Source organism: Daucus carota, chromosome 1, assembly GCF_001625215.2.
Source record: "Daucus carota subsp. sativus chromosome 1, DH1 v3.0, whole genome shotgun sequence".
In the NCBI taxonomy this organism is placed as follows: domain Eukaryota; kingdom Viridiplantae; phylum Streptophyta; class Magnoliopsida; order Apiales; family Apiaceae; genus Daucus; species Daucus carota.
The window spans coordinates 7,310,993-7,336,340 of NC_030381.2; the positions used below are offsets into that span (position 1 = coordinate 7,310,993).

A 25,348-nucleotide genomic window follows, 5' to 3' on the forward strand; every position below is an offset into this window, starting at 1 on the left:
TATTGGATCCTAAAGATAATATTCTAGAATCTTAATATTTAGGAATCATAAAGATAATACAATTCTTATTTTTTATTTATACATTAATATACAAATTATTAATGAAGTACGATTCTTATTTTAAAAGATTATAAAATTTATAGTTGTAGGGATGCAGGGTGTCTCAATGACTCCGGTTCGGACCACCCACAAGAATTTTTGCTTACTATTGAGTATTGACCAAGGCCCAGGCATTTCAGAAAATTCTCTCTTATCAATAGCTGCAACGCTCCAGAACTAACATTCAAGACTGAGAGTCGTGCTTGCATGTCCTCCCAAGAGAGAGTCTTAAAGCCAATACAATTCTTTTTTTATTGGATTCTAAAAATAATTAAATTCTTTTCTTATAATTTTCTCATAAAAAATATAATTATAATTTAAAAAATCAAGTTCAAGGATTCCAAAAGTTAATAAAATTCTTTTTTTTTTTTGGATTCTAAAAGTAGTACAATTTTTTTCTTATTTAGGAATCCTAAATTAATAAGATATATTTATTTAAACTAACAATCATAGATAAAATAAAATTTATATTTAAGATTTGTAAGGTAATACGTACAATTTTTATTTTCGATTTAGTCTCATAATTTTCTTAAATTTTGAATAGAAAATAAAGGATTGTAAAGATAATAATCATTACAAAAACTAATAGCAAAAAAATTAGAACCATAAAAGAATAATAATTTTTAAATAATAGGATATATAAAATAGGAATCATATATTGATTTTATGATAATGTAAATGATTCTTGATTAGTATTGTGTTTGACGGGCACGGGAGGCGACCCAAACTAATTTTTATCTATATAATAATAATTTTTCTATTAATATTATGTTTGACGGTAAAGTGGCTAAAATAATTTTTTTCCCCAATGTTATAATAATTTTTTGTTAAAACAGGACCACACTTCAAAATAATTTTTATCCAATTATAATCTTAAATTTTATCATAATTAGAATAATTTTTATATTTGTTTAAACTAACAATCATAGATAAAATACAATTTATATTTAAGATTTGTAAGGTAATGCGTCCAATTTCTATTTCGATTTAGTCTTATAATTTTCTTAAATTTCGAATAGAAAGTAAAGGATTGTAAAGATAATAATCATTAAAAAAACTAATAACAAAAACATTAGAACCATAATATAATAATAATTTTTAAATAATAAATAGGAATCATAAAATAAAAATAAATAATAAAATAAGGAATCATATATTGATTTTATGATAATGTAAATGATTCTTGATTAGTATTGTGTTTGACGGGCACGGGAGGCGGCCCAAACTAATTTTTATCTAAATAATAATAATTTTTCTATTAGTATTATGTTTGACGGGAAAATGGCTAAAATAATTTTTTATCTATGCTATAATATCTTTTTTTTAAAACGGTATCACGGGTTCCAAATAATTCATATCCAATTATAATTTTTAATTTTATCATAATTAAAATAATTTTTATTCGTATTGCGTTTGACAGTAAGTAGACTCAAACTAATATCTAAATTATAATGTTGTATATTAATATCTAAATAAGATAATATTTGTGAAATTCTAATGTTAATTATTCAATGAATATGACTCAAGTTAAGAAATGACCGTGCTCAGATCAGGAGACATAAGTTTGCAGCAAGCCGTGTCTAAGACATAAGTTTGCAGCAAGCCGTGTCTAAATTCACCACCTATTCCTACTCTGCTTCTAATCTCTAGATGGCTATAACTTGCTCTGACTTGGCCCCGGAGATTATATACGAACCAAGGAAGTGTTAGATGACCATTTGAAACCTATTGTCAATGTTAAGAAAAGGAGGAAGATAGTGTTGTTGGATGACGAAGATGATAATGAAAATGGAGAAAAAGATTAGAATTCAACCATTGTTAAGAAGATTAGAATTCAACCATTGTTCTCGGCAACGCTATCTTTGAATCTAATATTTAGATAGGAAAACATTACCTCCTCCCAATCATACAATTTGAGATCATAACTGGTTATTTGTTTTAATAGTAGATAGTTTATTTTACACTACATTCATCTTTTCTCTAATTTTTCCAATTTTATGACACAAATATTACAAGTTTCGTATATTATTCTATTTCATAATTTATGAATAGATATTACACGCCGCTTCTCTAATTTTTCCAATTTTATGACACAAATATTACAAGTTTCATATATTATTCTATTTCATAATTTATGAATAGATATTACACACTGCCGCTAAGTAATCACATCTTATATCAAATGGCTTGTATGAAGCAAACAAATTCTACGATAATACACCTTAATATATCATACATCTAAAGATTCCTAATAGTTTAATAGAATATTAAATGAGGGCCACTTAAACAAATTTTTATATTAATTATAATATTTTTTTTATTAATGATATGTTTAACGGGAAGATGACTCAAAATAATTTTTATACAATTATAATATTAATTCATATTAGAATTAAAAAAAATTTCATGACGCTAAACAAATTTTTATATTAATTATAATATTTTTTTATTAATGATATGTTTAACGAGAAGATGACACAAAATAATTTTTATACAATTATAATATTAATTCATATTAGAATTTAAAAAAATTCATGACGCCGCCGCGAAGCGCGGCTTTTTTCACTAGTTAAACATATTAGAGTTAAGAATAAAAGTTATTATACAGTAGTTAACTAAGACCGTCTCTCATTATTTATATATATTTCTTATAAATATACGTGCAAAGATTACATTTTATTTAGATAAATAAAAGATAATTAATTTAAAAGGCAACTTATGCAACTTCTTTGGTCAATATCAAAATAAAGAAGATAAAAAAGTTCAAATTACCCTACATTTCAAGAAGCATTAATTGAACATTTGTTAGACAAATATATTACTTCGGAACTATATTTCATATATATTATTTATTTTTAGTTGATTAAAATAAGTAATTTTCTTTGATTAAGTGTACTCGTTCAGTCCCTCTGAGTAGTATATCTTGGAAGACGGAGCACGTATTTTAATAATCCTGCAAAGTATAATTTTGTAACTTATTTTTAAAATTTACATTTTCTGGAGAAAAATTTAGTTAAACGAAAAATAAATTACATGACTATATTTTAAAAGAGTATTAAAGTACGTGTCGAGTAATGAAAAAAACATATACTATTGAATGAGGCATAAGGATAATATTTGTCTTTTTTATTATAAAATTGACCAAATTTGACCAAATAATACACATAAAATTAATAAAAATATATAAAATTTGTACCAACATACATTTTATCTACTTTAATACGTATTTTCCAAATCTTGTAAATTATAAAATGATAAAAGTTAAATGATAGTCAAATTTTGGTCAATTTGACCACAAAAAAGATTTGGGACAGAAGGAATATACTTATTCTGATTTATATTAATATGATCTCATCTATTATTGTCGAAGATCAATATATTAATGCAAATAGTTGGAATAATAAATTATTGATATATAAATTTGACCAAAACTTAGAACAAACAGACAAATATGCCCGATAAATTTAGACCAACATATGAAAAAAAAAATACCCAGCTTGCAGAGTTAAAGATTACCTTAAAAATATTAAAAGAAAGAAAATGGTGCATTCAACATGGAAAGTCTTACCAGACTAACAAGCTGATCACACAAGAGTAAACAATTGTTAACTTTTTTAGAGGGACATGGTGCAGAGAGATGTATATATGCCAATCGCCAGTGAAGAATGGGCACAAGTGATAAACCACATAAGAAAATCAAACTTCTTAATTGAAGCCATGGAGAGGAAGAAAACAGATGAACACTGCTGGAGTAAAAAGTAGAGACCCTCTTGAAAAGCTTATTAATTTGGGACAACCGAAGAACTGAGCTTTAAGGGTATGGGACCTCAGGCTCGGGGAAGGAATAACAGATCCAACATTAGAGTCAATTCTACAAAGATGCATGTAATGAATTTCATAGTTAATTTATCCCCACTATGCATGCTGACAGAAATGCCCTAGGACAACTTCTTGATGGATAAACTGGAAGCAGTATACAAGGCCCTTTTATTCTGAACCTAATCCCTAAATGCTTTCAGTTTAAAAATGACAGAACATTGGCTAATTCTTCAATTTCCTATTTGCTTGAAGCAAAAGTAAAAATCAGATAACTACTAGACGACACTCAGCTTATCAGGCAGCACAATGTTACTAACAAAATAATTTGCCAAAAACAAAGAGTATATAAACATAATAAATATAGGGGACTTATCAACACAGTGAAACTTTATGCATTAAATATAAAACCATGACTAATTTTCTCTCGTAAATCAAGCATATATGAACGAAGCACTTTATCCCCAAACTCCTACAACTTTAAAGTAATAAATGAAGATTCCATACTCCAAACAGCACAGAGTAGGGACCACACATACTCCTTTAAAGTTATGATACTTCCTAGCTACTAACATAACAGAAGTCTGTCATCAATAATAATGATTCATACTCTAATCTGTCATACTGTTAACTGTATAAGCAAGCAGAAACTATCTTCACAATATTATACATATATAATATTTGACCAACAACGTATAGATTCATACTTAAGATTATATCACTGCGAATTCACACAACAATATACAATGACTCGGTGTATCCTAACTACCTTTTTTGGTTGAAAACTACAAACACATAAATCAATTCCCCAAAAAGAAAATGAACACAATATTTCAATGCAACCTCTGCATAAGCCATAAAAAGCTAAATACGACTCTTATACCAAACAAATGGTCCCAACAACACCAGATTCTGGGATATAGCACTTGTATCAACTTCCCAGTTACTAAGACTTTGACAAGTCGCTTTTGGTGCATTAGCAATAACACTATCAAAACTATTGACATGAGAGTAATTACCGAGGCCAAACTGATAAATTTCCAAGAAAAGGAGACCAATTTATAGAAGAATTCGTTATAATGTGATATGTGAATTCCTAATGTTACCATGATGGCCCTGTGACTAACTAGTATATAGGCATACAATACAAGATTACTGCCCCAGCAATATATTTAAGACTAAAAATAAAGTTTTAGATGCACATCCACCACGTAGAGATTAAGAGACTGCATATAACAGCACAAAGATATCAAACGGTAAAGTAGAGGTGTTCACTTTCCTGTATAGGCAAAAACATATATCTCAAAGGCTATGTTATGATCTGCTATTTTAGTTAAGAGTTAAAAGACTATCACTTGGAGGGCTGAGCATTAGTTAACTAGTTGATCCCATTTTATTAAAAAAGTACTAGTCAATAATGTTAAATTCAAATCAAGTGTTATGATCAAGCCAACTATTTTAAACTGTCAGATTGATATTTTTTTGACAGATTTAGAGGAAAGATAGAAAATGGAAAGGTAACTGAGATGTCTATGGAAAAAGGAGGCTTCTATGGAATGCTGGCTTATGAATACAAATTTGTATATTGTGAAAAGGTTGTCAAGCCCTCCTGTTAGAAAATAACACACACACATGTATATTACATTTACAATGTCATAAGCATCTGTCAGAGAAAAAAAATTATTCGAGTGGTTGATTTGGCAACTTGATCACCACAAGTTGGAGTACAAGTGGATGAGAGGGGAAGGCCAAATAATAACACAGAGCTTATCAGCTTGCTATCTATTTGTTAATATCTTCCCCAGCTAGCCCAAACTTGCATGTATAACTAATATCTTCCCCAGCTAGCCCAAACTTGCATGAATAATACTATCTTTATCCACACTTTAGTACTAATCCACATTGGATATTTGATAATATAGTACATACAGATAATAATACTAATCGACAGTCAGCCAATTCATTAGATCTAGTCTTTAAGCTTGTTTCTCTAAACAGGCTATAGAGTATATCATCTTCATCATGCATGACATCTTCATTCTAGAATGTGAAATGCGATTACTGCAAATGCATAAAATTTAAATATACAGGGATTATCGATATATCATATATCTGGAGTTGCAGGTAAGATTTTAGGAAATGAACTTATTTCCTTATTAATACCACAATTAACAACACAAAAAACCCTACAATTTAACATAGATATGTATATGCATATATCTAAAATATCAACGTAATGCATCTGGAACTTTTTACTATGTTTCATAAGACTTGTTAGCTAGCTGTAACCATAAGGTATTATTCTGTTTAGTGTCTACCATAATATATTATGCATATGACATATATACATATATAATACAATATATAGTAAGAACAACACGATATGCTTGATTATGTTAAGAAGAGCCTGGGTTTCATGTTTGGGTAAAGAAAAGTCCAAAATATAGCCCTGTATATTGGTTGCAGATTTGCACTTGCAAAAGGGCAGAGGAGCATACACATAACTATCAGTATTTGAACTACTTAAATATTTGTTTCAGAACTTACTGCGATACATTCTGGGAAACAGTAGTTGTATCAACTTCCGACTTACCAAGGGTTTGACAAGTCTCTGTTGTGCACTTACACTAACACTGCCAAAATTATTGACATGGGAGTGATTACTAAGAAAATTATTAAAGGCCAAACTGATGGTTTTCAAGGAATGGATACCAATTAATCATAAGCATTATCCTAATGTGATATGTTGGCTCCTAGTGGTAACCATGACAGCCCTGTGACTAATTACTAATGTGCATACGATACAATGTTATTGATCGGACAATTATAATTAAGAAGATTAATAATCAAGTTTTAAATGTATATCCACCAAGTACAGTACTAAGAGACTACATAAAATACGCAAAGACACTAAGTGGTACAATAAAGATGTTAACTTTTGTGTATAGGCATAACCCCCCACAAGGGATTCACAATGAGTAGCTAAAATCATCACTGCCATAATAAAAACCACAAAAGTCTAACTCAAACGCATAACATTGTATATAGATGAGTGAAAGTGATCAAGCCTGGGTTCCGGTCAGCGCTTTCATCTGAATATGATTAGAGTCAGTAATACTAGAAGCTGAAGCAGGTATGACAGTAGGCAAAGCTTCATAGGAGCCGAACCGGCTACTCCTAACCCCGAGCATCTTAGCAACAAGAGCATAAACAAGCAAGACAATAATCATGACAAAAAAGACATGAACTAGAAACATCAAATCGAGAATGGCCACAGCCCTAAACTTGGAATCATCCAAATCACACCTCGTGGACCCCTCAACACCGGTCACAACATCAAGCAACTTATGACAACCTTGAGGCACAAAGGCATCCACATAAAGAGTCAACCCCGTCTGCATTGCCCAAAAGCCCTGTAAAATGAGGGAGCCGCAGAGCAGCACATCCGCCACAAAGAGCTTCGGAAAGCAAGCAAGCAGGAACGACAGCAACGACGAAACCGCAGAGATTTTGGCGGACACCGAATCACAATGCGCTTGCAAATCAGAGATCTGGAACTGAGCAGCCGACGAAGAAACATAGTACTGGAAGAAAAAGACCCCGGAAGCAAGCGCGAAAAAGAGATCATTCGAAAAGGGAAGCAAAAGGGTCGTCTCGGAAAGCAAAATAGCGAGACACAGGAGAATGAAGAGAACAGAAACGGCGGCGTATTGGAGAGAGATGAATTTGTGAACGGGAGTGTTGCCCTTTAGGAGAAGATCAGTGTGGGATGAAATTAGGGTTTGGTGGAGGAAAGAGAAGAAGAGGAAGACGAGAGAGAGATAGAGTTGAATGTATTTCTTGTAAGAAGAAGTAGAAGTGAAGGGATGGTAGGGTTTGGCAGAGTAATGAGAGGGGGATTTGAGATAGTTTTTGACGGTGGAGATGAGATGGTATGTGCCCATGGAGATGAGTCCCGTGGTTATGAATGTTTGGTACAAGACGGCGGTTTCTGCCATGAATCCTCCCAGATAGACAGATTTTTCTGTGCTTCGATTCCACTATCTATCATCTGCGCTCCGATCACCTTCTCACCTTGTTTCTCCCCAAACTCTTTCTTTTCACTTTTTTTTATTCATGCTACCTACTTATTTTTATGTCATAATACCTTTTATTTATCTGCAACTTCATAGGGTCTTATTTTATTCTTTTATAAATATTTATTTTATTTTGAATTATAATATTAAAAAATTAATATTTTTGGTGAGATTATATAGCGAAGTATATGACAACGAAATATATGACAGCTTTCGGCAAAAATTGAAAAACAGTTTTTTCTTCCAAAAGTATGGGGAACCTGCTTTCCTCGAAGTAGTTTTTGAGCTAAAAAATGTTGTTCGAAAAAATTGTTTTCGGATTTAGCAAACAATTTTTAACCTGTTTTTCAGCCAAAAGCTATTGTTATTGCCCGCAACAACAATGTCAAACGAAAGCTTATACTACAAACTAGAAATCGGTTATTGTACCAGTATTAGCCTGTAATTATTCGGCTTTTTTGAACTAAATCAATACATATATACAAATCAATCTATCATCATAGTCTCATTCTTTACTTAATCACACACACACATATACAAGCTGGGAGTCTATTCTGAAAACATCTTCATTTTGTTGAATGAGAGTAAGACTGCGTGCATATTATACCTTCACCAGATCGTGCGTTAATGGGGATATACCGGGTACATTTGTTTATTTATATATACAAATCAACCTCCGATCACCATCATTATCGCTGATTTTGGATGTTGTATCCAAATTTTAGTATAACAATATTAGAGCCCATAATCAGGTATTGGCCCAATTCGCCAAATGGTGATAGGTTTTGGGTTCACAATGAAGCTATTTTCTATTAAGAAAATGGGTTCATAAAGCAGGTTTTTGGTTGACAAAGAACCTGTTTGACAACTATGATGTTGGAACTATCTAGGAAACTCCAAGAACGATTATAGAAGCTCATTGGTAGAGCTCTATATGGATAGCCCAGAGGTACATAACTTCTGGTGAAGCTGCAGAGAAGTTCTTGGTGGCTTGAAAACCTATTTAGGTTCGATTATGAAAATGTTACTTGAATAGCTCCTAAGGTGAATGTAGAGATTTGTTTATGGAGCTTCACATAGTTAGTTTAGAGGTCCACAGTTTCTGTAGGAACATATGAGGTACGTAGCAAATAGCTTCTTGTAGGCCAAAGAAGCTGCCAAGAAAGTCCTATTAGAAGACAAAGAAAACTTTCTAATCTTTAGGAACACGTTCCTAGATATATTCTAAGATGTATTTACTACTAATTTGAGGATAATAACGAGGAATTGATGACAAACTTGAACACTAGAGGCTGGGTACATCGAGGATTATGAGATTCACAGTCCTAGCTTCACGAGGACTCCAGAAGCTCCCCAAATACTATGAAATTAGTGTTTAAATGAGAGTTATCTACTAGAGACCTATTGTTGAGGATATAAAATTATGAGAAAACATGACTTAAAGGACAAATCATAGAGGTTTGGTGAAATAGGACTACATTGAGTTTGACTCCCTATATAAAGGGGTATGTAGCCACTTTACAGGAGAGGACGAATCATTCTTGTGAGGTCGAGAACACCCTAAACTTGATAGATACATATCTCTAGTTGATTTAGAGTGACTGTGCAGAGAGTTGCATCACTCTATTCACCGGAATCCCACAGACGCAGCTCTTATTGTTTATTGTACACATCTTGTATTGTACAGAAGGGTGATCGTGAACCTCTTTCAGGTGGTTATTTTCTTCTTGTTTTCCAGTATATTCAGTCGAGGGTGTTGTTACATTCCTCTATCAATACTTTTTTGATGCTAGAAGAGGGGCTCATCATAATAAAGAGGAAAAATGTCGAGCAATCCAAAAAATGATGAAAATCACCAGTTCGGGGAGAAAACTCCCGTAACGAATGAGGATCTTTTAAAAGTAATTAATGGTGGTCAAGCGAGTTGACGATCTTGAGAAGTCCTCGGAAAAGATGAAACGTTGGAAAAGAAAGATGTGAGGTGACTCCACGAAATTCGAGTTTTTATTTTTTTAAGAAGATGATGATCGATTTGCTGGGAAAAAGTCCGAACGGCATGAAGAAGGTTCTCCATGATGTGAAGCTTCACCACAAAAAAGTCTTAGTGTTTTTGATATAACGGAAAGGAGGCTCACTTATGAAGATCTTCGTCACATGCTTGATCGAACAGACCAATAAAGGAGAAGTCAGTCTCAGCCTCGAGGTTCTTATGTGTCCAGAAGCCGCCCATCCGAGAGGATACCAACCCGTGGAAGAAGAATAAGCCTATCAGAGAAAAACAAGGCAGTAGCTCACATCGAAGTTCGGTCAGAAGGAATGAAAGAACTGCTAGCCACAAAACAACCACGAGTTTTGAGGTGATATTCGATGGGGAGATGAGAGCTACCAGATGGGTGACTTACGAAAAGTTTTGGAGAAACTCAAGGAAGGAAAGAGAGCTCAAGTCGGGCTAAATATAACTTCCTATTTTCTCAACATGTACGTGAATCACCTCATCCCAGGACCTATCGTAATATTGGGGATCTCAAGTTTAACGAACAAGGAGACCCTGTGAAATTCATTAGCCTCTTTAATACCGAAATGGAGGTGTACCAAATTGAGGATCTCACAAAATGTCGTTTACTAGCTGCTACACTCAGGGTTGAAGCACACCAGTGGTTCAAGGGATTGGCAACCAATTCCATAAAGTCCTAAAGGCATATGGTAAAGGCATATTGTTTGTTCAAAATCGGGTAATCTAAATCAGTCAACAAGTATGAATTCTGATGATAATGCAGAATTGTCTCGTATATCTAGTAGTGAAGGTAGCACAGTTAGAAAAAGGAGGAAAACAGCTACAATGAAATGTGATTGCACTGCAAAAATTGTGGTAAAGTATGATGGGAAGAAGGAGTATGTTATTGATCGTTTCATTGAAGGTCATAATCACTCGATGGCATCTGATTATGCGAAGCAATTCTTACGTGTTAATCGCAATATGAATGCTGTTCAAAGAAAATTTGTTGTTGATGCTGCTAAGTCAAATATTGGGGCATATAGGGCACATAGTCTTTACAAGTCGTTGTGTGGATCCTATTCAGATGTAGGCGCAACTGCGAAAGATTTTCAAAATTGGATGAGAGACATTAAATTGTATATCGGAAAGAGAGATGCGGATATGTTGATTGAGAAGTTCAAAACAAAAAGGGAGACAACTAATGGTGGTTTTTTTTATGAGTATGAGACTGATCCAAATGGGCATTTGACTCGAATTTTTTGGGCTGATGTGGAAGGTCGTCAAAGTTATGAAGTTTTTGGAGAAGTGGTTTCTTTTGATGCTACATATCGTACAAATAAGTGAGTTCTCAAAATTCAAATTATCTATTTATGTGTTTATTTTGGTATTGTTTAAAAGGTTTTTTTATTGTTAATTCAAATTATCTACTATAAGATGTCGAGTGCCATCTGTTATGCGAACTTTATGAGCAACATCTTGGCTGCATTATAGCTCAATTGGCCTTAATATCCTTCGACCATTAACTTCTGGCTAATCAGTTCACAAAGATGTAGCATATAATAGTCTCAAACGAGCCAGGAAATTGCTAGAACCGGATAGATATAATATTACAACCACTACCTTATCTCAATTTAAGTCCTGATGTGTGAGATTAAAGTATAATGAGATAATAGTTATGTTTTGATTAATAGTACAATGATGTTTGCTTGTTATAGGTATGGTATGGTTTTTGTACCCTTTATTGGGGTTGATAATCATTGGAAAAGTGTGACATTCGCTGCTTGTTTGCTTAATCACGAAGATACACCAAATTTTTCTTGGGCCTGTGATATGTTACTAAAAGTTTTCAAGCGGCCTCCAAAATGTATAATAACAAACCAATGTCCAGCAATGAAAATTGCAATTGCTGAAAAGTTTCCAGATTCTATTCATCGTTATTGTATGTGGCACATTATGCAGAAGTTTCCTGCCAAGGTACATTTTTTTGATTCTATTCTTGATTCTTCTTAAACACGCACTAATTGCACTTAGATATCTCATTATGCCTCGCTTAACTCAGGGTTCTCGCTTAACTTATGGACTTAGAAACTGATACTTTCTGTTCTAAATTAATCATTATATCTATGTTTTATTTGTCAAATAGTTACCCTACAATTTCCATATCATTATATGACCTCCATTTTTATCATATTTTCTTTTATTTTCTTCCATAAATTTAATCGAATACAATTATTTAAGTGGTTTAAATCATCTTCTACTGAGAAAGATCCTATTGAAAATTGTTATGTTCATGCTTGATGTTGGACTTAGAGAAAAGTTTGCAAGAGTTGAGCCATTTAACCATATTTGAAAATATCTAGCAATTATAAAAGAGACCATTATGATCTGTTGTCGATTAATGTACAAATTATCTTAAATTATCTTAATACAGAAAATTGAAAAAGAGTTATGTTGCCTTTTTCATATGATTTGAGCTTGCTTTCGTTAATATTATAATCTGTTACAACTTTTTAGTATCAAAGATGCTATTTGTTGCTGGATTGAGTAGTTGACAATAAAGTTCGGCAACCAGTAGTACCATTTCCCTGTTTAGAACTTAAATAGCATTCAAAACTTTATTATAAACAACACCCGATTAATTATTGATATTAAAAATAGACTGCACCATATACATTATTATTTTGACTAACAATTTTCTTTATTTTTACATGAAGATTGGTGTTCTTTTTTGTGCAGAGTCTGAATTTATGAAGAAGTTGAATAAGTATGTGTGGTCTTCTCATTTGACAGTTACTGAATTTGAAGCAGGATGGTCTAGTATATTGAAGGAGTTTCAATTGACTGAGCACATTTGGCTGAATGAGATATATGAAATGAGGAAGTCTTGGATTCCTGCTTTTTTTAGGGATAAACCGATGGGAGGGTTATTGCGAACTACATAAAGGTCAGAGAGTTCAAAATTTTACTTTAATCATTTTGTGCAAAAAGGGGACACACTTTCAGAGTTTTACATGTGCTACGAAAGTGCGATTGATAAACAGATTCATGAAGCTAAAAGTCTAGACAATAGAGATACTTCCATCCCGAACCTTACAACAGAAAAGTTAATCGAAAAATATGCAGCTCAACTTTACACGAGATCGATATTTCATAAGGTTCAAAAAGAAATTAAAGCAAGTTGTTTTCATATTCAGTTGGGTGGACAACCAATGATAGTTGATGGAGTCAACAAGTATGTTGTCAAGGATAAATTTTTTCAGGATAGTTTGTTTGAGGTTCAATTGTCATTTTCAACAAATGATGTATCATGTTCTTGTCAGCTTTTTACAAGAGTTGGATATTTGTGCCGCCATTGTTTTTTTTGTCTTGCCCTTTGGGGGATTGAAGAGATTCCACAACAATTCTTGTGTAATCGATGGATGAAAAATGCAGTAGATAGATTTTGTACCTTGAACTTGGGTAATGTGGTTGGAAGTAGTGAGGGGTGGAAGACTAGAGACACGTCAAAAAGGATTTGGAATGTATTTCAACGATGTCTCGGAGATGCATGGAATGATAATGATTGTATGCAGTTTTTACTAGAAGAGATGGAATCATTGAGCATTAGAATGAAGAACAAGGTAAAGAATCCATGCTCATCAAAGGATGACATACTCTAAGAAATGTATGGTGTTAGACCTTCAAGCTCAGTCACTGTTCATCCACCATTGCAAAGCAACAACAAAGGCTGCCGCAAGAGAATTATGGGTGCTGCTGAAAAAAGTTGTGACGACAAAGACAGGCCAAAGAGGCTTTGCAGAACATGTAATTCATTGGGGTACCATGATTCCAGAACCTGTCCGTTGAAAGCTCAACAACTTAAACAAGATAAATTACCAACTCAGAATCAGTAGCATCAATATGATGCAAATTATGTGTTTTCAAATTGAAAGCAGACGTCACTAGACTATATATTCTGGAAAGGGATTTTAATTAACTTTTGCTATTGTCATTTATGACTTTCATTTTGTATATTGAAAAAACTTTTTGATAATTTCTATTCATATTATGCAGTTCTAATCACAATAGAAGCAAAGTTCTTTCTATCTCCTCCCTTCCCTTTGACTATAAGTCAAACTTTTAGGTATTACTGTAACTTCACTTGATTTAAATGGTGCCAGCAATGTAGCTTTTTTAGTACTGGTTGTAATCTGTTTCAGTACTACCCTTGTGAGGTGTTGGCTTAGAGAATCCAAACATAGAGTAATTACCTTCTTTAGCTGGCTACCTAATGAATGCTCATAGGATCTTGCCAACTTCAGGGCTTGTTCCAATGTTCCAATGTAGCTGGTTTAGTAGTCTGATCATAAACATAGAGTAGTTGTGATTCTTTAAGTGTATGACTTAATGTTTGATCCTAAATTTTGTCTATCTGTGTAGTTTTATATATTTGATTCTATTTATGATTCTACATTTCATATTAGACATGTATTTTAATCATGATTCTATTGTAAATGAAGTTTGAATTAGTTGATTCTATTCATGATTCCATTAGCTTCTTTAAATTCATTTAGTACATAGAGTACAAATTTTGTAATCTCCCTAAAACTTTAAATCTTCTGTCTTCCTTTCATATATTCACTGTGCTAAGCTGGGCTTTAGTATCCTTATATATTTCTCAAAATAATACTCTTGTTGGGATTTTTAATAGTGAAATTGATCAAATTTTGACTTAAATATATTACATAATTAAGGCGATTCGGCCCTTCAGCCGAGACGTAGGCGGAATAAGTTAACTTAAAAGCGTTAACATTTAGGGTTTAAGTTTGGGTTTTAGAAAAAATAATTCCTACTGTATGTTAAACTGGCCGACGGTTAGGGTTTAGGATTGAGGGTCTAGGGCCGGTAGGCCCTACTCCCTCGAGCCTAAACCCTAATTAAGGCGAGGCTGAAGGACCGAAGGCCCTGAAGCCGAGACGTAGGCAGAATAAATTAACTTAAAAGCGTTAACATTTAGGGTTTAGGTTTGGGTTTTAGAAAAAATAATTCCTACTGTATGTTAAATTGGCCGACGGTTAGGGTTTAAGATTGAGGGTGTAGGGCCGGTAGGCCCTACTCCCTCAATCCTAAACCCTAATTAAGGCGAGGCTGAAGGGCCGAAGGCCCTGAAGCCGAGACGTAGGCGGAATAAATTAACTTAAAAGCGTTAACATTTAGGGTTTAGGTTTGGGTTTTAGAAAAAATAATTCCTACTGTATGTTAAATTGGCCGACGGTTAGGATTTAGGATTGAGGGTGTAGGGCCGGTAGGCCCTACTCCCTCGAGCCTAAACCCTAATTAAGGCGAGGCTGAAGGGCCGAAGGCCCTGAAGCCGAGACGTAGGCGGAATAAGTTAACTTAAAAGCGTTAACATTTAAGGTTTAAGTTTGGGTTTTAGAAATAATAATTCCTACTGTATGTTAAATTGGCCGATGGTTAGGGTTTAGGATTGAGGGTCTAGGGCCGGTAGGCCCTACTCCCTCGAGCCTAAACCCTAGTTAAGGCGAGGCTGAAGGGCCGAAGGCCCTGTAGCCGAGACGTAGGCGGAATAAATTAACTTAAAAGCGTTAACATTTAGGGTTTAGGTTTGGGTTTTAGAAAAAATAATTCCTACTGTATGTTAAATTGGCCGACGGTTAGGGTTTAGGATTGAGGGTGTAGGGCCGGTAGGCCCTACTCCCTCAATCCTAAACCCTAATTAAGGCGAGGCTGAAGGGCCGAAGGCCCTGAAGCCGAGACGTAGGCGGAATAAATTAACTTAAAAGCATTAACATTTAGGGTTTAGGTTTGGGTTTTAGAAAAAATAATTCCTACTGTATGTTAAATTGGCCGACGGTTAGGATTTAAGATTGAGGGTGTAGGGCCGGTAGGCCCTACTCCCTTGAGCCTAAACCCTAATTAAGGCGAGGCTGAAGGGCCGAAGGCCCTGAAGCCGAGACGTAGGCGGAATAAGTTAACTTAAAAGCGTTAACATTTAGGGTTTAGGTTTGGGTTTTAGAAAAAATAATTCCTACTGTATGTTAAATTGGCCGACGGTTAGGGTTTAGGATTGAGGGTGTAGGGCCGGTAGGCCCTACTCCCTGGAGCCTAAACCCTAATTAAGGCGAGGCTGAAGGGCCGAAGGCCCTGAAGCCGAGACGTAGGCGGAATAAGTTAACTTAAAAGCGTTAACATTTAGGGTTTAGGTATGGGTTTTAGAAAAAATAATTCCTACTGTATGTTAAATTGGCCGACGGTTAGGGTTTAGGATTGAGGGTCTAGGGCCGGTAGGCCCTACTCCCTCGAGCCTAAACCCTAATTAAGGCGAGGCTGAAGGGCCGAAGGCCCTGAAGCCGAGACGTAGGCAGCCGAGACGTAGGCGGAATAAGTTAACTTAAAAGCGTTAACATTTAGGGTTTAGGTTTGGGTTTTAGAAAAAATAATTCCTACTGTATGTTAAATTGGCCGACGGTTAACAATTTAATATACAATTTGTTTTGTTCTTTTTTATTCAAATTCACTGCATCTTTATAAATAATAAGTTATATTTTTGTAGTTGTTTGTTGTGTATTTTATTAGAATCAGTAATAGAATCCCCCAAAAAATTTCAAAATAGAGTCATTTTTATCATTCTCCCAAGCAAATCATAGTGGAATCAGTAAAAGAATCCATAAATTATATTTCTACAATTTCTTCTGAAAAAATCATTAATAGGAACATACAAAAATTTGATCACCATAACTATTAAGCTATTAAAAATCCAAACAAGAATATCATATTAAGAAATATTATATGTAATTACCATAAGTAGAATCATTTACAGAATTTATTCCAAAAATATCATTTACCATAAGAATACCATAAGTAGAATCATTTACAGAATTTACTCCAAAGGAACAAAGTTGTATCACTTCTGTTATGACCTCCAGTCCTCCACCAGCTCTATACAAATTTATCACTAATATTTACTTGTTAATTTCTTGCTAAAGTGCAATTAATGTCTAGCTGCATCTGATTTCGCAAGGAGTTAGCAGTTGATGAAATGATTTTGTGAGCATAGAGTTGTCTGGCCTTGTGTATCTGTCTCGCTTGAATTTGCTGAAAAAAGTAGATTGAAAATATATTAGTCCCAAAATATAACAAATAATATGTTTATGGTCCTTTAAATGAGGTAGATGTAGCAAGCAAAAGCTTAGAGTAGGTGGACTAAACATAAACTAATTTGTTGCTAAAGTGCTTGTCAACAGCATGTAATCAAGCTCAATGCTTTGGTACTGTGTTTTATATTGTTCAAATAAGATTAAACATCTGCTTGTTCTAGAGTATATACTACCTAAAGGCATTTTTAGCAGATAAATATTGAAATGCTACCTAAAGGCATTTTTAGCAGTTACATAGTTGTGAAAATGTGAAATCCCAACAATAGTAAAGATAAGAACCAGATAACTACGCCACATAACTACGCCACATAACTTTTAAGAGATTCTTGTTTCCTGTTTTCATAATATTTTATTTTATGTTAGGAAAGTATACAAGTTCAACTTAAACTACATGTCTCTATTTTAATTGAGGCAGTGTGACTAAATGTTATGGCAGAACAGACCTATATCATGTGTACAATGTTGATGCAACTCATGATTTTCCAACCTAACATGTTCATAGTCTTACCAAGTGTAAGCTGCTAAAAATCATTTCATGCACTAAAACTGAAGGTAAGTAACTTCCAAAATAATATCTAATGTCTAACCAATGAAATTACTCAGAATAGCTTCTTCTTTTCTGTAGTACAACACTGTATATTGTATTTAAAATGATAGAGTAGTTGGAGAATGACTTAAATTTGGAACATATGAAAAAGTATCCATGTTTACCTTTTGAGTTTCAGGAGCGAATTTTGAATCCCAGCTACGGACTCCATTCCCTTTATAGGTCTCCATGTGGCGCATTGCAAAGATTCCACAATCAATAGAATTGTTTGTCGTGCGCCATTTCATCTGAAGTCGTGTGATTTCAACATTCAACAAATTTCTAGCTTTCACCTCACTAACATTCATCATGTATTTTACAAAATTCTCTTTCTGCAAAGAGGGTTTACAAAACCAATTAGAATGATTTTTGTGTATTCGAATCAAAATCTAATACATGAATTAATAAGGATATACATGATACAAAATATATTGCATAATAAATAAAGAATATCAAGAATATGCCATACCAAGTTTTGCGGGTAACCATCATAAATGCTTGTAATTGAATCTCCTAAACAATTGTTGTCCAAAATCTCAATTGCAGGGTTTTTTAAATTGAAGCACACCACATAGAAATGGTTGATATAATGGATGGGGAAGAAGACCTGCATTTCATTTTGACATCTTAAATATAGGCAAAGAAATAAAAAAATTAAAGCATAGTGATAAAATAAACACATAGTAACACAAGAAATTTAATGAATCATGAAATACCAGATCAACATTGCTGATGCTCACAGAAAATTGAGCAAGTACTTCATTAAAATTTGAACAAAACCTCTTGTACTTCATTTCACTCGAACTTAAGCAATCGGGATCTTTTTCATCATGAGTAGGGTTGATTTCGTTTGTTCTGGTCATTGTATTAAGTTGTTGACAATAAATTTAAAGAATATAAGCAAAAAGAAAAAAAAGGACAATGGAGATAAATAATTATTTCCATTACTGATAAAAACATTACTTAGCCAAAAGAGATAAATGCACAAGCAACAACAGTTTTATTAGATGATGGACTCATGTAGCAGTTGATCTATTAACTAGGAATATGAGTACTCTGTTCTTGAGGTTTACTTAGGATTGCAAATTCCAATATAGCATCCTACTAGGTAACAGATGCATGATAATATGTAAAATCATAAGGTCCTTTTATTTTTTCAACTCTATTGTATGGAATTGTAATAGAATTTAAGATAAAACATTAAATATAAAAAAATCAGGACAATAGAGATTATTACTAATTTTAAATTCTTTTTAATACCATTGTGTATGTATTGCAAAAAAATCTCCTCGGAGAATCAAGTGATCTGAACCTCTCATCATCATTCAAGATACAGGTGAAAGTATCCACAACAGCAGTATATATTTGACAGCCATCACGCAACGATTGAAATTGTTGCTTCAAACATATATAATGTCCATTCCAAAAGAAAATTTGTTGACTGCAATGCAAGAAAAAATATATATATTATAATCCTATTTTGTAGACAAAATTAACACTATTATTATAAATCATAAATTCAACTTACAGTGGCAAATAATTGTTTGCATTAAGCCAACACCAAGTGTCTTCCTCCACTTTTGACAACTTTAACTTGTCAATGTCAATGGTTCGCTGACGAAACGGTGATTTCTGAAATTCACCTATTTTCATTTCCCTCCTTGGCCTTTGTCAAACATTCATTTGATTTATGTTAGCTTTTGCATTTTCCAAATCATTGCGTTCACAACTGTCAGAATTGAGAGATTAGCATATTACTAGACATGAGCAGTACAAGGCTAATTGAGAGCTACAACTGTCTAAAACACAAAATAAGCCTACTAGTTCATTCTATATTTTTGTTATCTAATTGGGCAAATAAAGTGAATAAAAAAGAAAAAAAACAGAAACTAATTAAACCTTTTATCCACTATTGCTGGTGCTTTTTTGATGCCAGAAAATTGATGCAACCTCTCAAATTGCTCTTCAAGTTTCTCCAATTCTGAATTGGAAGGGAATAATGCCCGTGCAATTTTTAAATTGTTACGGCAGGATGTTTGCAAAGTTTCCATTTGTTTAAGTTCTTCTTTGATCAGTTGCATTGTTTCCTACAAGATTGAACAATAAACGATTGTAAGAAGAGAATAATGTGAAAGGGTTAGAATCCAACTATAAATGTATGACTACTTACATCTTCCTTTATAAAATCTTCATTAACGTAATCAGCACTTATGTCTCTAGCAACAGACATGATTGCTATGTCTACTGTTTTGTTAGTGCTAACCATTTGAAATAAATCATCAACTCCTTTAATTGTTTCCATTGGGGTATGAAAGTGCTGACTTGTTACCAAGCTCTATAATGCAAAGTACCACTAAGTAAACATAATTACAAAAAAAATAACACACAAACATTTATATTATTATCAGTGAAAACAAATGACAAATACCATTTCACTGGTCTTTTTATCATCCCGATTAAGAACGTGTTCAACTCCTGCAGTTGTAGTTGTAGTTTTTGGTGAGACTATAACATCCTTAAACAACAGACAACAAATTGTTAGTATCATCAATAGATGCACCGAATTTAAAGCTATGATACACACGAGAAATAAATAAATAAGGAAAAGGAATGATATTACCGGAGGAACCAATGCTTGTTGGTCTGGAATTGAATTTTTTCCTAATGTCGTCCTTATATCACCTCCAATTTCAATTGAAAAACCACCAGATGGCAGAAGGGAAGCAGGCATACTACAAAAAATCAACAAAAAATTTATTTACACGCACAAATATATACAAATTGATATAACATTGATTCATGAAAGTTTTAACTTGTTTCAATTTTGAAAGGGTGATGAACAAATAAAATTACCTGTTGGACGTAGATGTTTTGTTTCTATCTGCTTCTACTTTGTCTTTGCACTGACCCTTCAAATCTTCAACTTGCTAGAAAAGTGTTATCATAATTAATGGATTAATGATGAAAACAGGTATGAAGATTAAAACAGGTATGAAAACAGGTATGAAGATGAAAACAGGTTTGACCGTTTTCCAGGGTCTCTATTTGCATAATATTTTCATTTTCTCACCTCAGTTTCTTGCTCCCCAATATTTTTAGTACCATCATCTTCCTGAGAATCGTCTAATTCCTCACAATCCGCCTTCTGTAAAAGAGATTATATAATTCATACTTATATAACTATAATCTGACATTTATACGTGTTTCAAAGTAAAAACACAAGAACAAACAGAAGTAAGGAAGCATTAATACCGAAGTAAGAAAACCAAGTACAAATCTGGTTAACACTTACAATAATTCCTTGTCCAAAAGAATTATCCACATCTTCAGTGGCTTCTCTTTGCAATATTATAGAATTTTTCCATCCTATAAATGAAGGTCTTGTCTTCTCAGCTTTTATGAGATCATTTTCTACTTTCTAAAGATAGAAATACTGAAACATTGGAAAATTATTCACGCATGTAAATGATTTTACTAAAAACAGAACGGAATTAAAATATAGAGACAAAGGTTTAGAAGACTTACAATCAAGAACACCAATGATCCTGTGTAATACTGTTCTATTGGATCTTGTAGCCAAGCTGTTGACGCGTCTCTCAACCCTTTCACAACCAACTTTTACCAATTAAATTTCACGGCATCATCAAACGATCCAACAAACTCTAAAATTTCTTGATTCACATAAGAACCAGTGTGGGACCTAAAAAAAAGATTAGACAACAAAACCATGAAGTTTTGTTTGAATTGTATATCAGCATCCCTGGTTTTTTTCATAGCAGAGAACACCATCTTCTCTGTCACTTTATGTGGAGCTATTTTCTCTGGAAATTGTGATCTCCACGCATCCAACTTTTCTTTATCAGCAGCAAAAACAACATCCCTGTTGCCTTTTGGAAACCCTAGAACATCATGTACATCGTCCTCCTTTTTTCTAATTACTTGGGTTCCCTTGAGATGTAGCACATTTTCATAAGGGTCGTAATACCAAAGAACATTTACTGCCAATTTTTTTTTTGGAATTTTATTCATACAGAATAGTAGTAAATCACCAAACCCCGCATTTTGAATCCATTCCTTTTGAGCTTTTGAAAGTTGGCTTATAACTTTGGAGAATGTGCTTGCACGAGCTCTTATTTTTATCTTCTTTGGAATTAAATTTCCATGTTCATCTTCTCCATCTGTTTCATCCTCCAACGAGTTATCACTTTCATCAGGAAGCTTTCTCTTTTCTTTCTTTTTAGGCTGCAAAATATATTTATACAAGAGTGTTAAATCAGTCAAGTTGACTTGGCAGCAGAGGGTGTAATATTTTAGCATAAGAGGAACAATATCCATATAGGAAAAATTAACATGCATCTTAATATATTTTCTATTTTCACATTCTCAGACCATATAGAAATAATATTAATAATTAGGACATATGCACTTGCACATTCTTTTAAAGAAATAGTGAAGTTGCTGACCTTATTTCTGTTCACTTGATTTTTTTTGCATTGGACTCGTCTTTTGTTTGTCTGCGATTCAATTTTCCTCTTTTGGCCTCTTGTCATACTCCTTCGATCATCTTCTTCCATTTTATGTTTGGTACGTCTTGCAGATTTACGTGGACGAACTCGCTCCATAACAGAATCACATGGACTTTCAAGTTTTTCAACTCTTGCTACTGTCAGTTGCTGAATAGGAGATTGTTCTTGTCCGTCATCTTCTTCCATATTATGTTTGGTACGTCTTGCAGATTTACGTGGACGAACTCGCTCCATAACAGAATCACATGGAATTTCAAGTTTTTCAACTCTTGCTACTGTCTGTTGCTGAATAGGAGATTGTTGTTGTCCGTCTGGTTTTTCAAGCTCTTTTCTCTTTTTTGATGATGAAGCAGCGGTATGAAGTTTAATGACTTCATCATGTGCTTCCAACTCAACTTTATCTTCAACATGGATTTGAACTGCAGAATCTTCCTTATCTTCATCCTGTATTTGAACTGCAGAATCTTCCTTATCTTCAACCTGTATTTGAACTACATAATCGTCCTTATCTTCAACCTGGATTTGAACTGCAGAATCATTCTTATCTTCTGATCCAAAGGCTTTGAAAATGTTGAAGTTATTCTCATAGAATAACTTATATTCATCTTCCTTGAACCAATACTTGCTTAGCTGTCAAAATCAAAATAAGTGAGTTCTCAAAATTCAAATTATCTATTTATGTGTTTATTTTGGTTTTGTTTAAAAGGTTTCTTTATTGTTAATTCAAATTATCTAGTATAAGATGTTAAGTGCCATCTGTTATGCCCTCGACATCTTATAATAAGTTATAATAAGTTGTAATAAGTTGAAGCAACATAGAGAATGAAAGTGATCACTTACAAATCCGGGATAATCCTTATGGATATTAAACCATATTGGACTATCCATCAAGAAACGATACATATAGTACAGAACATAATAGCCACATTGAGTTCCATCCTTCTGTTGTGGAACTTTAGGACATTTGAATGGAATATTTGCTATATCATCATCATTCAATTCTGGCTTCCATTTTTTATACATTGCAGAGACGAATCTGGTACATCATAAAAGCACAATAAATACATATTAATTAGATGTGGAACTGTACAGTTTGTTGTTGCAGTCAAAAGAAAAGTTTTATATCGCAACAGAGCAAACAAAAATTAAGAAAATAATTTTAATAATTTGAGGGAATGGGGGAATTAATAATTTTAATCTACTATGCTTCTTATCTCCTGTTACAGTTGTACAGCTTATGCAAGATTCATCGGTCATCTGCCTTCTGCAGAATAGATTTATTATCATTTTACTTGCAGGAAAATTATATAAAACTCTTGCAAGCAAACACTAGAAAAATATAAAGGATGGCTCTAGTTCTACGCAATCACTAAGAATTTTGAATGCCCTTGTTAGTGTAGCATCTCGACCCTTAACTACTAGAATGTAGTGAATATTAGGCATCTTGCCCGTGCCTGGGTTATTTTTAGTGCCGCAGCTTTCCAAGCATATAACCATTCTACCTAGGTTGCAAGTCATACATATCTCAGATTAATAGCTCTATCACCTTTAGGTTGCAAGTAATATTTACAACCACATGGTTGTAACATAAAGGGTGGCAGGTTAACCAGAGCAAAATAAACACATAATTTCTTAGTATTTTATAATCCTTTTTAGTGTACCCTTCTAAACAATTGACTCTAGAAACATGTATATTATCATACAATGCTGCTAGTCTATCCAAAGGCAGTGGTAAAACAATCTAACAAATGTACCAAACATTCAATCAAGCATAGAATCATTAATTACTTGACACAAATATACAAATTCAGCAAAATAGAACATAGAATCAGACGGGAGCATTAAAATCTATAAAATCATATATAGCAACAATCATCTCAACTTATCTTCTTTAACCAACTGTCTCACAGTTCCACAAGTAACAAAGTATTAGATCCCAATTTCACCCCTCAAAGCAACATTATTTTAATAAAAGTATAAAACTAGACTGAATATTAATTGCACAACACAAACACACATACCCTAACGTGTACTAACATAAAATCATACAATTAACCACCTATTTGAGTTATCCATATTAGGAACACACTCCATTATGAAAACAAAATTCAGAGCAATAAGCCTTATAACCAGTAAAAATGATCAGAATGCTCATACTCAGTCCAAACCAAAGGTACAACAAATGCAGCCTAGACAACATAATTAAAATACATAACTAATAATGTAGAATCATAAACAGAACAATATATACCACCATACACATACAAAAAATTTATTACTACTAGTATAAATTAACAATTAACAAACCTTCTAACTTCTGGTTCCATGTTTTCCTCTCTTATTCGCAGAGAGTCCAACAACAACATACATGGACTCTTGGATTCTGAATTGAAATCCTCTCCCAAATTGCAGAGGATTAACAAAGTCCAGTGGTTCCTGATCAATGTACATTTTAAATTAGTTTAGGAATTCAAATATTCAAAAAATAAAAATAAAGCAAAAAAAAAACACATATATAATTTTTTTAACTTACGATTTACAAATTGGAACAAAGATGTATCTGTGTTCCAATCTGTCATTTTTCAGCATCCAACGAACAACTTTTTCTTTATATTTATCTCCTTCACAAAAAATACTATACCAGATTGAGTCCACAACGGAGCAATTAAAACCGCACGAAACAGCAATTTTATCCCACACCTCACTACAAAAAAAGTTGTGGCACAGTTAATTATCGGAGTAAGAAATACTAAATTTACACTTTAAATTTGAACACTATTCGAAACCTGGCATATCGATCAAATTGAAATGTGGTTAATTGCTCAGTGCGTCGTACAATATTTCTTTTACTGCTTCTTTGACTTCTGCTGCTTGATTTTAATTTTATTTTAGATTGTGTACCTAATTAAAAACAAAATTTATCATTAATAAGGAAAAAAAGAAGCTAATGGAATCATTAATAGAATCAAATTAATTCAAAATTCATTTTAAATAGAATCATAATTAAGATACATAACTCATATGAAACTGTAGAATCATAAACAGAACCTAATTTATAAACATAGAATCAAACATATATTCACAATTAATCC

General features: G+C 33.2%; 2 protein-coding genes and 1 long non-coding RNA gene across 4 annotated transcripts; all 3 read right to left on the bottom strand.

Moving 5' to 3' along the window:
- Positions 1-6,739: 6,739 nt before the first annotated feature.
- On the bottom strand, positions 6,740-8,039 carry LOC108208078 (uncharacterized). The gene has a single exon (XM_017378562.2). The coding sequence runs from the start codon at positions 7,911-7,913 to the stop codon at positions 6,978-6,980; it is 936 nt and encodes a 311-aa protein (XP_017234051.1). The 5' UTR covers positions 7,914-8,039; the 3' UTR covers positions 6,740-6,977.
- An 8,828-nt stretch (positions 8,040-16,867) lies between these two features.
- LOC135151049 (uncharacterized) lies at positions 16,868-18,322 on the bottom strand. Its single transcript, XR_010289497.1, has 3 exons — positions 18,200-18,322; positions 17,856-18,062; positions 16,868-17,082 (listed from the first exon to the last, which is right to left on the bottom strand). It is a non-coding gene; the product is annotated as an uncharacterized LOC135151049 (long non-coding RNA).
- Positions 18,323-19,004: 682 nt separating this feature from the next.
- Positions 19,005-22,880, bottom strand: LOC108217325 (uncharacterized). 2 transcript variants are annotated; one of them, XM_064087894.1, is made up of 11 exons: positions 22,194-22,880; positions 21,256-21,972; positions 21,023-21,163; positions 20,801-20,875; positions 20,584-20,657; positions 20,351-20,462; positions 20,159-20,245; positions 19,901-20,065; positions 19,630-19,817; positions 19,259-19,459; positions 19,005-19,171 (listed from the first exon to the last, which is right to left on the bottom strand). In XM_064087894.1, exons 6-10 carry the CDS (start codon positions 20,459-20,461, stop codon positions 19,402-19,404), a joined length of 609 nt encoding a protein of 202 aa, XP_063943964.1. In that variant the 5' UTR covers position 20,462; positions 20,584-20,657; positions 20,801-20,875; positions 21,023-21,163; positions 21,256-21,972; positions 22,194-22,880; the 3' UTR covers positions 19,005-19,171; positions 19,259-19,401. The 2 variants fall into 2 exon arrangements, with proteins under 2 accessions (XP_063943964.1, XP_063943962.1); XM_064087892.1 differs by having other exon boundaries at positions 20,159-20,462.
- Positions 22,881-25,348: the final 2,468 nt, after the last annotated feature.